Here is a 15846-nt window from a genome sequence, read left to right on the forward strand (position 1 = left end):
CTTTTTTTTTTAAATCTTTTTATCATTCCTCCCGCTCATGTCTCTGTTCCTTTGTGATGGTTTGGAAGAGACAACTCTGCACCTTATATAGATATCTCTCTGTTTTGAGGTTCTCATCTTGTGCAGTAGATATAAAAAACACAAACAAAAATAGATTCTTTCTAATATATATATATATATATATATATATATATATATATATATATATATATATATATATATATATATATATATATATATACACACACACATATATATATATATATACTTTTTTATCCTGGTACTTCAATGAAAGGGATCTGAGGAACGTGCTGCAGCATTCCTCGTATTTTGTCTCTTTTTTTAAAGGAACGAGAGAAAAAGGTGTCACTCGAGGATGAAGCTGCTCTTTGGAAACAAGCAGGATGCAGAAATTTTGCCTCTCTCTTTCTCTCTCTCAGGCTCTCTCTTTCTCTATCTCTGTCTTTAAGGTGTCACTCGTCGTGTCCTTATGCTTGCCATAATTAAGCCCAGTGGGGGTGGGGCAAACAGTATGGGAGGAGCTAAGCTGTATCATATAGTGTCCACTCCCCTTCCATCCATTATCTCCACCAAAACTGCAGCAACGTGAGCATCATTAAAGTGATTGGTGAGACAATAAGGGGCGGTGCTCTGTCAGAGGGAGGTCTTAGAGGTGTCGCCTTATCAGATGCAGGTCTTAGGGGCGTGGCTTGGTCTTGTCGTCCCACCCCCACTGCCGGCGCCTCTGTGGCTACAAACTCAAACTCAGTGGTGTAGCCACTTCCGCTGCCAGAACCACTGACCTCGTCACCTAAAAAATAAATAAATAAAAATAAAAACTGGGGTTAGAAAGAAAGCAGAGACAAACACAGACCCCACTTAAAAAAAGGAATAATAATCATATAAAGAAGCAGTGTGAGGATAGAAATTCTGCCTTTTTTTTTTCTTCCTTCCTTTCTACATCAGTTGTAGGCCTGTAAAGGTTAAAATAAAATGTTTAAACAAAAAACAAAGAATTAAACTCAGTTCAGACTCAGAAAGTCTCTAGCGAGAACTCACTTCATTTTCTGTCCGGTTCACAGAACTGCTGATTAAAGAGCCAGGAATATTTTACATGTTTCCCTTCTCTGCCCACACAAGTACAGAGAGAAAACACATTCTGGGTCTTTAGATCGGCTCAAGATCAGAGGGTTTTTTCCACCCAGAATCCCTCACTTACATTGCAATTAAGCTCACGTTGAAGTAGCAAAACTGCCTTTGCAAGTCTAAATTAGTGCTCGGACTGAATGTGAATAAAATGTGCCTGGTGAAAATGTCAGCTCATTTGAATGTGAAAGGACGAAGGATACAAAGAAAAAATTCCACCAACTTCACAGCCAGTCCATCAAACAAAATGGAGGAACTTCTGCTCATAGAAACTTATGACTCACTGCTGCTTTATTTAATTAGTCCCTCTGAAATGACCTCATTCATCAGCTGAGTTTTGCTCCACTAATTGTTTTTTTTTTTTGTTTTTTTACAAATTAAATTGAAACTTGAAATCCTCTGTTACATTTTAAGCATTATACCATGAGGCTCAATCTCAAACTATCATTATGGTAAAGCTGTTAACAGAGAGATTAGCAATAGAATAAGTACAGTATCTTTGTGATGCTGAAGAGGAAAAATAGTGCACATTACTGGAGTCCTGGAAGGAGATGTCGTTGCCGCTGTAGGCGCTGCGCAGTTTGTTGGTCATCACTCTCAGAGCCATGATCTGCTGCCGGATGAAGGTGTCTGGGCGGGTGATGTCGATCTCCACCTCCGGATTACTCAGCTGATTGGTCAGACCATCTTTAACAACCTCTGGGAAATACCTGCACAAGACAGGAAATAACTCTATTTAACCCTTAAACACCCAAACACACAAATAGCACTTTGTTTAACCCCAAAGAATGAACAGAACAGAACCAACTTCACTTAACCCCTAGATACTGAGGAAATACCTGAACAACACAGGAAACTGTGTTTCAACCAAAAAACAGAGGAAATAACTTCTATTATACTGACTAATATTACTTAACCCCTAAGCACCAATCAAACACCAAGAAAACACCTGCAAAAGATGGAAACAACTGTAATTAATACCAAAACACTTAGGAAATACCTGAACATCACAGAAAACAACGATACTTAATCCCTAAACCCTGAAGAAATACCTGCGCACAAGATGAAACGACTTTACTTTAACTCTAAACCCTGAGTGAATCCGAGCATACAGGATATTACCTCTATTTTACCCCTAAACCCCATGAAAACCACAGCACATGCAGGCAAATGCCCCTCAGGAAATACCAGCACATAACAGCAAACAAAAACTTTTAAAAAATAGCTGCACATAAATTTAAACATTTTGTAAGCGCTAAACACCCCAGAAGCCCTTTCCCCACCCCACAAGGGGGGCACTTGTGCTACTGAATGCCACTCACCTACTTCTTAAACGCTATAAACCCCTAAACAGTTAACCACATAATCCCTTGGGTGTAGTATGTTGTGGTTTGAGAAGTATCGAGAGAAAGCTGTTAGCATCTTGACACCTAGCTAGCTAATGTTACTTATACCACAGGCTGTATTAGGCACTGTACTGTTCTTATTTTAAACACAGAAGGGAAATAGTGCAGCACTGAACAAACAGAGAAACTAAAAGTCTCTACATTAACTACAGTAATCTGTGGTAGCCGTCTCATTTGCCAAAATGCAGCCACACGCAGTAGTGTGTTCAGCAGTCATCAGGAATGATTCACTACGGCTAACAGCTTGCTAGCACTGCATACTAACTAATATACTGCAAGAACGGTGTACAAGTTAGTGAACTATTAACTCCATTTAGGTTGTGTGAGGCATGGAGGATATCTGAGCCACGTCTCTTCATACTTTAGTAAAACTCTCTCTATTCAAACACACACACTTGAATCACACACAGGCATGTTGACACGTCTGCACACTGCCATTTGGCTCGGTGTTCATTCCTGTTATGAGAGAGTGCGACAGATGAAACAGTTTGATTTCTATTTGCTCCATCTGCTGATGAGAGAAGAAATGGAGAGACGCCAAGATGCTGACTGATGGAAAGAGACGGATCACGGGAAGACAGGCTGGTAATGTGATGGAGAGACAGAAATAGAGAGAGAGAGAGAGAGAGAGAGAGAGAGAGAGAGAGAGAGAGAGAGAGAGAGAGAGAGAGAAGGCAATTCAATTTAATTAAACAATTAAGCCTTTGAGCAAAACCTTAAGCACCAATAGTGTTCTCAATAGCTGTGTCAATAAAGTTTTATGGAATTTGAATTGAAATGAATAAAGGAAATCCATTCCAACTAAAAAAAATATATATATATATATAGCAAACCATTCCTAAACAGCTGTTTTTCTATTTCTCCCTTATGGTAATCATAAAACCACAATATTGTTTGCAATAACAATATCAATAAAGCTTTCTGGAATTGAACTGAGACGAGCCACAATCTAACTTACTACTTTACACTGTTAGAACCAAAGTTGTATGAACTTTATCAGCCATAGAGAGAGAGAGAGAGAGAGAGAGAGAGAGAGAGAGAGAGAGAGAGAGAGAGAGAGAGAGAGAGAGAGAGAGAGAGAGAGAATCAATTTGTTCCAGTTCATTACTACAACCTTTTTTTTCTTTTGATTGAGGAATATTGTTTTGAAAAAGCTTTTAGGGATTGAACCGAGATGAAGAACCGTTCATCTGATCGCTTTTATATGTTCTGGAATGGAACTGAGAGAGATAAGGAGCGAAATGCACGGTTCAGGTCAAATTGCCTGACTGTATTTACGTCTCTGTGGTTCAGGAATATGCCTTAGATTTTGATTGTTTGTGTCAATAAAGTTGTTTGGAATTGGATTGAAAGAGATAAAGAGAGTCTTCAAGACGGTATCAAGGGCAGAGACTTGTGATTGAAAGAGATACGACTGGGATGCTGAATAACGCTAAGCACTAGAGCTAGCGGGCCATGTTAAGTGTAATAAGGTCTAAAATGAGCAATAATGTGGCATTTTTATTAATTTAACAACACATCTGTGCCAAACCACCACTACTGATAATAATAATTAAAAAAAATGTGTCCTCTATAGTAACTATAAGACCATGTGGTCTGGTGTTATTTGGACCTGTTAGTGACACAGCCTTAAACATAGCCGTAAACACACTCCACGGTTCACATTCAGAACATGATTCACCTCTCAGTGATTCTGAAGGGACCAAGGTGACCCAAATACCATTCCATTTGAAAATGAACTCTATACCTTACACCCTACACCCTACACCCTTCCCCTTGGCAAATCCATCACATAGACAAGAAACAGGACCTTTTCTTTTTTAGTGCACACACAGTCCATAGTTTAAAGTCGACAAGCCCTTCACGACGTGTGTGTGTGTGTGTGTGTGTGTGTGTGTGTGTGTGTGTGTGTGTGTGTGTGTGTGTGTGTGTGTGTGTGTGTGTGTAAATGTATCTTGCCTTCCTTTAGCGTGACTGTTCCAGCACTGCTCACTGTTTGTTTCGATCACATTCTCTTTAGAACAGATCACATCAGGCAGTGATGTCCAGAACCTCTTCGCCTTCTTCAGTTTGTCCTTAATGTCAATCACCTAACGACAGAGAGACAGACAATCAGTCAGACAGACAGATCCTAATCATGATGGTGAACCAATCCCAAAATTTCTAAAATTTCTCCCTAAGGTCTATGCTAATTGCACTAAGATTATTAACTAGCAGGGTTCACAAGCTCTGATGGTTCCTTCATGAATAAGTCACTAATAATCTAATCGATATTAGATTATATATAGGTTTATATAGCTATTTTATATATCGTTATATTTATCTGTCTTTTGTTTTGTTTTAATTCTTATTGTTTTTTTTGACTAGCATTCAATGGCTTATTGTGTGACAAACAAAACTTTCAGTCGTGCCTGAGCTTCTTTGCTCATACGTTAAAATCGTCTGATCACAACAAATATTCACTCCTCACATGTTCACTGGCTCAGTGTTTGAATCAGTGAATCTTTTGTTCATGATGAAGAATCATGCCTTTCACATTCAGCAGGTTAGAGATTGAATCAGTGAATCTTTTGGTCATGACCAAGATTCACTTTTTTAAAATTCACTGGATTGGCTTAGATTTATTTTACATTCAGGTGGTTTACGTTAGACTCAGATTCACTCCTCACTTGAGTCGAGAATTTGATTCAACAAAACCTTTAGCTATAAGTTTGGCTCCTTTCTTGTCCCATCTATTGAGAGCTAGTGCTCGTTTTTAAAAGTAGATAAGACGTTGTTTTTTTAAATGCTAGGTTATCCTAAGGCTAAGAGCTAATTTTCCACAGGAACTTTTAAACTGTTAAATTGCAGACAGATTTATTTAAACCGGAGAGAGATAAAAATCTAACTTTAGATAAAAATCTAAAATGTAAATGTTATTTTTTTATGCTTTTTGGGCATGAATGTAAATCATTTCTAGAGTTGAACATTTTAGCATTTTAAAAGAAATGCTAGTTTTCGTTATTTAAAAAGTCTCAAAAGTGCCTCAGTGGCTTTTTTATGCTAAAAACGGCATGCAATAGCAGGTGCATATCATTAAGAATAGCTGGGTGTAAATATGGCATGTTCACAGACACACACACACACACACACACACACACACACACACACACACACACACACACACACACACACACACACACACACACACACAGGACCACTAGGTGCTGCTACTCCTCTGAAAGAGACAGAGAGATGAGCGTCAGTGTGAATAAATAAACGCACTCATGTTTCAAACACATATTAAGACACAGATTCCAAATTAGAAGGGCAGTAAATGTGCGGGTCATCTGACACACACTCTGCAATATCAAGGATAAATTACATCGGTGCTGTGTGTGTGTGTGTGTGTGTGTATTCCCCGGGGCCTCAAACCCAGTGGCCACGTCTAAAAATCTACACAACAAATGCATGTTATTAGTGCAAGGTCACACATCCGTACACACACACACACACACACACACACACACACACACACACACACACACACACACGATTATCTTCAGTATTCCACATGTTGTCTTGTGTATACACATCAGCCATAACATTAAAACCACCTGCCTAATAATGTGTAGGTCCTCCATGTGCCTCCAAAACAGTTTTGGCCCATCAATCCTTTAGCAAGACGATAAAAGCAGATCCTATAAATCCTGTTGTGGAAATTTGTGAGGTCATACCTCCACGAATCAGACTTGTTTGCCTGACCAGTTCGTCTAGCCATCACTATTTATCTCTTGTCAGAGTTGCCCAGGTTTTTACACTTGCTCATTTTTCTTCCTTCCAACATGTCAACTTTGACTGTTTGCTTGCTGCCTAATAAATCCCAACCTGGGACATGGAACTAAACAATCACTGATATCCACGTCACCTGTCAGTGGTTTTAATGATATAGCTGATTCGTGTAGATTTATACTGTATACAGATAACTGTTTGTATATCTGTTTTTCTGACACATCCCAGACATTTCCAGTTAATTAATTAATTTTCTACACGGTTCTCGTTAATTAAATTCTTCAGAACAACATGGATGCTCCATGCTGCGATGTGCTGATGTGGGAATAGACATACAAACAGTGCAATTTAGAACATTGGCTTTTAGTGTGCCAAGTATGTCTACATCGCTGCTCAAATGTTTAAAAAACTTTAAACTAGTCTATATTCTTTTTTCCTGAACACTGGTTTTCATCTCAGTACCTCAGCACTTTTCTTCTATTTGTGTTTTATGCACCATGGCGGTTAACTCTAAAATCTGCCCTTGAATTCTTTATTTATATCATGATCAAAGAAGATGTACTGACATTTACTATATTACTATATCACTCTTCTTTAATTCCCGTATTGACGTGCTGTATTGCCATAGGAACGGCCAAGCAGATGAAGGCTCAGTGGTGTAATTACCGCAATCCTGATACGCACTGAATGCACTAGAAACCATAAAGTGTCATTACGGCACAATATACACTACTGCAGCCCGGGGCCACTTTTTGTTTTGTTTGTTTTTTTTTTTCCAACAAAAACTAGATTTTTCTCTCTCTCAAAGCTAACCTCTGTTTTGCACTTGTACCTCAAATCTACTTTGAATTTATTTCAAAGTATGTGAAAGTCAAAGGTTTCCAGAAGTGCGAGATCAGGTGCTGTATTATGTGCAGGATCCACGGGAGAGACTAGATCACTCACACAGTTATAGATTAGCGTGAAGTCTATCTGGCTAATTGTGGATCTGCACAGCGTGAAACAGCAGTGTGTGTGTGTGTGTGTGTGTGTGTGTGTGTGTGTGTGTGTGTGTGTGTGTGTGTGTGTGTGTGTGTTTGTGTGTATACAGTAGCAGCACTGCAGGAAACATTTCACACCAGTACGGAGTGCATGAAAGCCCTGATATACTCTGTATTTTGTATTTTTAAAGACTCTAACATCTCTAAACACCGGCTGTGTTCCAAATCAAACATCGCTTAATAAAAGTGATTAAGCTATAATCTCATTATCTGATATTTCTCTCATTAGGTTCTCTAATTTGATCAAATAATCTAATCAGGTCTAAAGCTAGCATTGAGCTAATAAGGTTCTAAGCTGATATTAAAGTGTTTTATGCTAAACGTGACTCCTGTCCTGAACACATATATACGCACATGGGATGATATTAAGCTAATCAAGTCTTAAAGCTAATACACTCAAAGATAATTTGAATCTGTCATTAATACAATAAATTCAATGAAGTGTATTCAGATGGAAGATGATCATATTAAAATAATGACATTTTTAAATCCAGGATTAAGCTAATAAACACTTTGACTTCTATTGTGGTAATAGTCAACTGATAATGTGTTCAAGTAGCATTAAACTAATAACGTCTAATTATAAGCTAATAAATATGCAAGGCTAATATATAGGGAAGCAAAAAGAAACCGTGCCAGAGGGTTCAACAAAACCCTCAGTGTGAAATTACTATGCAAAAAATGTACAGTAACCTAGTTGCCTATGCATGCACACACCGGAACATTCTTTGTTGAAGCAGTTGTTTATTTTCTTCCACCACACATTGTTTTTGTATAAGAGTCTCAGCATGCCGAAGCATGCCACGTTCCGACGTTCTAATCAGCATGATATGTTCTGATTTGCTGATATTTTCTTACTCTTTCTTGCAAAACAAAAACATGTTTGTTCTTTATTGATTGGAATGTAGGGAACATTAAGGTCGTTGTTGTGTGGGTCGTTACTTACAGATACCTGAAGGTTTTTTACTAAAATAGTCTGGTATTTATAGATATTCCTGATTCCCTGATGTTACCACCACCATGCTGCTCCACTGGTATTGGGTTCTTTTGGTCATTTACTTTGTGCTTTTTTTTTGATGCAGCAAACATTTTGCATTTGGTCTCATCAGACCAGAACACATTTTGCCACATGCTTTGGATTAATTTCTTTATTTTTTTTATTTTTCTTATAACGGACTTAGCCGCCTGAACCCACAGTTCAGTCGTGTGAAGAATATGAGTTTGTTGTCACATGCAGAGACTGATCAGTACTTGTCAGATTATCCTGCAGCTTCATGTTATTGTATATCTGTTAGACGCCTCCTTGGTATGTTTGTCTTCTCCGTGTATAAATTTTGGAGAGACGTCCTGTTCTTGGTGATGTCACTGTGCTGCTCCAGTTACTCTAGGTGTTGATGACTAGGTGTTCCATGGTACATCTAATCTTTTGGATTCATTTATACCCCTATCCTGACCCATATCTTTCACCAAGTGAGCTACCACACCTGCTTTTTAAGCTCTCACAGCAACATGATAATTATGTTTGAACATGAGCTTGAAGGTGATTGATGGATTCTGAACTTCCCCAATTAGAAAAGGGCGTGTTCACATCCCAGCGCCGAGCAGCTCGATTGGCATTTGCAAAATAAAACCAGCAGGTCTGCAGTGGTACCTCGTTCTCTTCACGGATGAGAGCAGGTTCACTCTGAGCACATGTGACAGATGTGAAAGTCCAGAGATGCTGTGGGGAATGTTATGCTGCCTGCAACATCATCCAGTATGAGCAATTTAGTGTTGAGTCAGTGATGGTCTGGGATTGTCCTTGGAAGGTCACACAGAACTCCACCTGCTAGCCAATGAACCCTTACTGCTGTTATGTAAAGGGATGAAATCCACAGATCCAACCTCAGAACTTACACTGGTGCAGTGGGATGTGATGCAGGTGATGTCCGTCCTGCATCATGTGGCCATATTTTCTGGATGATAACCTGACCTGAATTCACTTGAAAACCTCTGGATGGTTATCAGAGCATCTAAAGCCACCAAGTAGCACCACAGACTGTCCAGGAGCTTACTGATGCCCTGATCCAGGTCTGGGAGAAGATCTCTCAGGACACTAGTTCATGCAAGTTGGATCAGACTGTAAATATTTTACTTTAAATTCCTTTGAGATTTTCAGCTTGAACATTTTGTTAATCAAGAACCAACATGTAAATAAGGTATAATTATTTTTGAGCAGTGTATTTCCTGATGGTTTCTTCACCAATTCTGGTACTTTTATTATACTGTTCAAACACATTAAAAGTACCAGTCTAATCTCCCGATACTCTGCATTTTTTATTTAAGTAATTATGAATATTTTATTTGGGCATTAATATAAAACCATTCATAAGAGTTCTTGCTGAGGGGTTTAATAAAACATGGTATGTAGAGACATGTTTTGGGGTTGAATTCGCTGATAATTTTTTTAAATAGGGTAAAATATTAAAGGTATTTTAATTTAAATACCTTTTATTTATAAAAGGTATTTTATAAATACCCCCCACTAAGCATGAACTGGCAATGAGTTACTGTCCATCTGTCATAACTGTCAGGACTGCACCACAACAAATAAAATTCAATTTATGACTTTTGCAGCCTTTGAAATTGTAGCCAGGACATTTACAGAGCAGCAACGGTGCATGGGACATGACTTAGCACATCGCTAACCGGCCCGTCACGCATGCCTGGCTTTTTTCTCTAAGACGGACGCTCCTCACGTTGCACCGTCTCGCCATCTATTTTCACACGAAGCCACCCATGAACCGGGTGGCACTCAGCTTTACACCTCCAGTGATGAAACTCAAAACGACTATCGCCTTGTACGTCGTTCCCTCTTTATCCCTCTGTCTCTGAGGGCCTTCACATGCAGATCAAGGCTTTACCCGTGCTGAAATGTGCAATACCTAGCTCAGAGACCTTCGCAGTCAATATTTAGAGAGAGAGAGAGAGAGAGAGAGAGAGAGAGAGAGAGAGAGAGAGAGAGAGAGAGAGAGAAAGAAAGAAAACTGAATTTAACTGAAGGTAACAATGAATCAATCTAACTACAATAAAGGACAAATGCAAGCAAGGAAAAATAGAGAAAAGGTGATAGAGAGAGAAATTACAATTACATGTTTATCAAAATACAGCTCAAGGGCATGTGGTAGCTTGTTGGGCTACCAATCGTAATGTTGAGTTTGATCCCAGGTCCAACAAGCTGCCACTGTTGGGCCCCTGAGCAAGGCACTTAACCCTCAATTGCTCATTGTATGTAGGTTGTATGTAGATCAACAGATCCAATCATTTAACCACTGTTGCTTTATAACTATATGCAGTGTTTTTGACATATATCAACAGACTTTTCAGATATTTTAGGACAATATAAAGGTGATGTGAGCGTGGAAATGAAAAACTTATACAGAATTTATTTATCTCAGATGTGTTGGTCCTAAGAACAACTAATCAAAAGCTAACAGAAAACCCATAGGTTCTGCAATATTGGAATACTTAGTGAACACTGAGCTGCCAGAATGAGTTTTTTTTACCAAAAAAAACAATCTGTGAGGATAACTTTATATATATATTTTAAAAAACAATGAAGCTGCAGCTACAATGATACTCAGCGAAAGCAATCGTTTGCTGCTGTGCGATTAGCAGTGTTAGCTTTGCAGGAGGGAGTTTAGCTTTTGGCTTTGAAGGCAGCGAGTGATTTATTATTCATGTGGAACAGAACGATCTCACACTGAGGGGTCAGAACCGTTCTAGCGCACACATACCACCACGTCCTGTGGTAACACACCCACGTAACACTTTTGCCTGAGAGCGAACTACGCACTCATACACACAAAGGCGGCATTAAAAGCAAACGTATTCACCTCACCTTTCAATTAGCTATTTATATTTTAGATTTATTCACAATTATTCATTTGTATTAGTCACATCAAGTTATCTGATAACTGATGCCATGTTAGTTTCTGAGACAAAAATAAAGAATAAAAAACCTCATTATCTCACAATGCGCAGGCAGTTTGTTTTGTGTTTTGAAATGAAACACCACATTCCTCCTCCTTTAGCACCCTGTGAGGCTAACTGGCTAACTAATGTGAATGAGAGAGATCATATCTGCTCTTATTACAGTGCGATGGCGATAATGAGTCAAACACGCACACGCACACTCACTTCATTAGCTTCCTCTTTCATTCTTCGCTTCTGTGTGTTTATCTCGTTTATTAAACGCAAGAGAAAAAGTTTTATAAGACAAGAAAATTATGACAGCAGAGAAGAAAAATAAGGAAGATTAGAAGAGGAACAAGAGATAATACGAGAACGAAAAAATTAGAAGAAAATTAAAGCCATATAGGGTCATATAATCAGCAGGGTCCAAGCACTCGTCACAAACTATTGCTGTCAAAGAAACGTCAAATCTCAAAGTTCCTCCTCAGAACCTAACATCAAACCTACATTCCAAGGTTAGTGTGAATCCATTTAACTAGTGCTAAATTAATCTCTGGCCCTAGGATTGATTGGTGTATGGCAGCCATATAGTTTAAAAATCTTACCATAATTTTTAATTTTGAAGTTTCAGATTCTGAAGAGTAAACGGACACCAGTCTTACAAGGATACCACATTTCTATGACTATTATACAAATGTTACTAAATGGACCAAAGGCATATTTTTATAGTTTTAGTAAAGAATCATTTTACTATTCACTTTGTTTTACAAAAGATATAATATTCTTGTTTTTATGAGCAAAAATATGAATAATGCTCCTTTGTGGCAAATTTGAATCAGACTGGATCAGTTATTTGATAAATCAATGTCAATCATGTCAGACTCCAGGTGAAAGCTGATTGGCTGAAGGTGGAAAATTTTTTTTATTCAGTCATTTACAAAAATCTTTATAATTCGGCACAAAGATAAAGTATGCCGTATTTCTGTTCAAGCTGACTTAAGATTAATTATAAACAGTTATCTGGACTTGCTCCACCTACTATGTGTGATCACACCCCTAGCTATTCAAGCGGCTTACCATCCAATTTAACAGAACTGACTGACGTGTGGTGACCATAATTTCTTTTTAAAAATCTCAGCATGTTTTTGTGAAGCTACCAAACCCTTTGACTTGTGCACAACAGTAGGTTTAGCTTATTATGCAAATGAGCTCAAACTGCAAAGTAGTTAGACATTAGCTTTAGTTGTCTGCAACAAAGTGTTCAACAAAGGAAAAGATGGGAGAGAATAAAATTTTTGTTTGCTTATATATATATATATATATATATATATATATATATATATATATATATATATATATATATATACTGTACTAGCATTAGCCTTCAGCCAAGTTTCTACTCATGTGTCATTAGTTGGAACAGTGTAAGAGTGCATTATTTCCGAGATGTATATCTAACACTGTAAACAGATTTATCTCTGGTTTATCTTTCTTATTTTCCTGCTGGCATTTTTTCTGTCTGTTGTCGTTAAAGCCTCGTTAGCCTTCACTGCTAATGTAAACGAGAGCGGTGGTCTTAATGGCATCTCATATAAGCATATAAAGCCATTTACAAAGAACATTAGCATCAGCTAGCAGCTAATGGTGGCTCACGCACATCAACAAGGACAATAAACACCAGACGCATTAAAATGAGGCTTTCAAGACAACAAGGGTAACAAGTTTCCCTCCCTGTTAATGGGTAATGCATGCAATTGTAATGCTACATCTCAAATGCAACGTTTCACACCTAGTTAGTGTTTCTTCCAGAATGTTTGCTCCATGACACTAGTTACTGTCCTTACCAGGACCTTGGCCCTTTTCAAGGGTCCATCCCAAATGCAGGACTTGACAATGTGGCTTTATGGTAGCTATTGTTTGTTAGGCTAGTCATATCGTGTTCTTTCCATTCTCCCACTCTTCTATTCTCTCACTCTTCTTTTCCCCTTTTGTCTGTCTCTCTGCATTTTCACCCCTGTGTCCTCTGAAGGTTTACTTCTTTCACCCTGCTCACTATCCTGAACTTCTCTCTTATACTCCTCCTGTAGAATGTGCTGTTTCTTTGTTGGATTCACAGAATTAATTTATTTTACTGCAATCCCTTACTTGACTTGTTTGCCTGAAGTAAAAACACAGAAATGTAAGTGCTGAATATTGAGACATGGCATTACGTAGTGGGTAATAAGCCTTGTTTAGTGGGACACATTTGTGGGGAAGAGACCGGCAGCATGTTAACAGTAAACACTCCGCCAGCATTCCAGCTGTAATTATAATTATACAGTGAGGCTCCACTCGTATAAAAACCACTGACCCAAACACTCAGGCTATCTGTTCACTGCATTCTGCTTTATAAACTCAGAGTGCTGTTTAACACACAAAATAATGAGGGAGCATTACAGGTGCACTTAGAGCCATAGAATTTCAGGAAATGATCTTTGCACACATTTAAATGAATTAGCACTCTTAGACTTGCTCATCTCATATTTGAATCCTGAAATTTTTGCAGTTATTTTGTTGGTTTCTACCTTGTTTTTCAATATGATTTAGTGCTGCAATTGTGCAACCATGCTGAATGCCCACAGCATCTGGAAAAGCCTCTATTTTGGTGGAAGATTCTTTGTGGAAAGTGCAAGCTGGCTCAGATAGGTTGAAAGGATTCACTGTTTAGGGACGACAAGCTCTCAGTTTTGGAAGCAGAAGCTTAATTTGGTGTATTAGAAGCCCCAGTTTGGCAGAAGTCAGCTTAGGTTGGAGGGGTAAACCTCAGTTTGGGTAAAATATACCATGTTTTGGACAGATGGTGGTTGGTTTGGGTAGAAGAACCCAAGGGATTGATGAAAAAAGCTTAGGTTTGGGAGAAAGCTTAGGTTTGGGAGGAAGAAAAAAAATGAGCCTCAGTTTTGGTGAGAGATGCTTAGATTTTGGCTACAGAAACCTCCTTTTTAGCAGAAACCTGTTTTAGTGGATGAATCCTTGGTTTGGGGAAATAAATGTTGTCTGGGGTAAAGCCATGGGTTTGGGTAAAAAAAAGTCTAAGGTTGATTAGAAAAAGCTTTAGGTTATCTGAAATAGCCATGCTTGAAAGAAATGACATTAGCTTTGGCTAATAGTACAGTGGTAACTTAATAGGTAAAGATCTAGGTTAATGATCATGGTTGGGGCTTCAAGCCCTAGCACTTTCTAAGCAGCCACTATTGGTCCCTTTATCAAGGATTGTGAGTCTCTCTGATCAAAGGTGCAGAAAGAAACCTTGGTTTTGATTGGAGATGTCTTAGACTGTGTTTCACAATCTGTAGTTTTGTTGGCAGAATCCTTGGTTTTGTTTTTAAGAACCTCTTTAATAGTCCTGCAGCTAAAACTTAGCTTTGGGTAAACATTAGTTAATATTGATTAGCCTTTGGCAGTACAATCCTTAGTATTGGTGATAGAAACCTTTGGACAGAAGAAGCTCTGGTTTAGCTTGAGCACATTCTGCTTGGCTGTATGCAGTCTCAGTTTGAGCAGAAGTCTCTGTATGGACACCAATGTCTGACTAAAATGGTGTTAAAGCAGCACTTGTCAGGATCCAGCCCGGACTTTGGCCACATGCTTTTGTTTGTTCTATGTTCACGTGTCTGCCTCGCCCTTGTCACTTCCTCCCCGCCTCTGCACACCTGTTCCTCATATGTTTAAGTGTCATGTCTATTTAGCCGTGCCGTGTTGCCTATGGCGGCGTGGAATACTTGTCTTCCTATGTCGTCTCATGTCAAGTCTGGTCATGTCTTTGGTTGTCGTGTCTTTGTCCCTGTTTCGTGTTTTTTACTCAATAAACATGTTTATTTTATGCTATCCTGCATTTGGGTCTGTTTTTATCCCTGCATGCCTGACAGCACTATCTGTAATATTAGGTAAAATATATATATATATATATGGTATGTAACAGAAGATGCATTGCCATTATATAATTGTTTCAGTTTACACAAAAGTCCAAATTTAAACATCTTTCAATGATACACAATGCTTTGATTTGAATAATAAAAGTACATTTCCGCAGCAAAAACTTTTTTTGGCCTTGCCTAGGGCTTTATATTATCAGTCAGCAGATATTCCTTCTCTTGTATTTTGGGTGCTAGACACTTCTAAGTCGTTAGGGCAAATCGACAAGGGCACGTCGAAAACGGTATTGAAATGCAGACATGGTCCCAAATCGACCCCCTTGTTCCTTATGTAGTAAAATAACCGTTTTGTGCAGCGTCCCTGTGTAGAAATCACTCTAGGGCACTGGAGGGTTGGTCTCGCAGGATTTGGAACACCTCCATTCAGACTCGGGTCATGCACGGCGTGATGAATTGGGTCTGCACTAAAGGCCCGTGAGGACACGCCTGACAAGCCCAGTCCTGGAAGAATCAATAAAACTCTAATACCGCAGCAGAACGGGTGAAGAATACACACACACACACACACTTGTCTGTCTTTTCTCTCTTCTCTCCTCTCTAGGATTACGTGCTGCA

The 15846-nt window shown here is 38.7% G+C and overlaps 1 protein-coding gene across 2 annotated transcripts in view; it reads right to left on the minus strand.

Moving 5' to 3' along the window:
- Window positions 1–242: 242 nt before the first annotated feature.
- Window positions 243–15846, minus strand: part of gpc6a (glypican 6a) — a 118571-nt gene continuing 102967 nt past the window's right edge. Inside the window, exons 8-10 of one of the 2 annotated variants that reach the window (XM_027156563.2) lie at window positions 4512–4642; window positions 1681–1856; window positions 243–811 (exon numbers count right to left, since the gene is read on the minus strand). In XM_027156563.2, coding sequence (XP_027012364.1) covers window positions 582–811; window positions 1681–1856; window positions 4512–4642 — 537 coding nt within the window. In that variant the 3' untranslated portion in view covers window positions 243–581. The remainder of the gene's footprint in view (window positions 812–1680; window positions 1857–4511; window positions 4643–15846) is intronic. The other variant, XM_027156564.2, reaches the window with a different exon arrangement.

Source organism: Tachysurus fulvidraco, chromosome 18 (genome assembly GCF_022655615.1).
Source record: "Tachysurus fulvidraco isolate hzauxx_2018 chromosome 18, HZAU_PFXX_2.0, whole genome shotgun sequence".
NCBI lineage: Eukaryota > Metazoa > Chordata > Actinopteri > Siluriformes > Bagridae > Tachysurus > Tachysurus fulvidraco.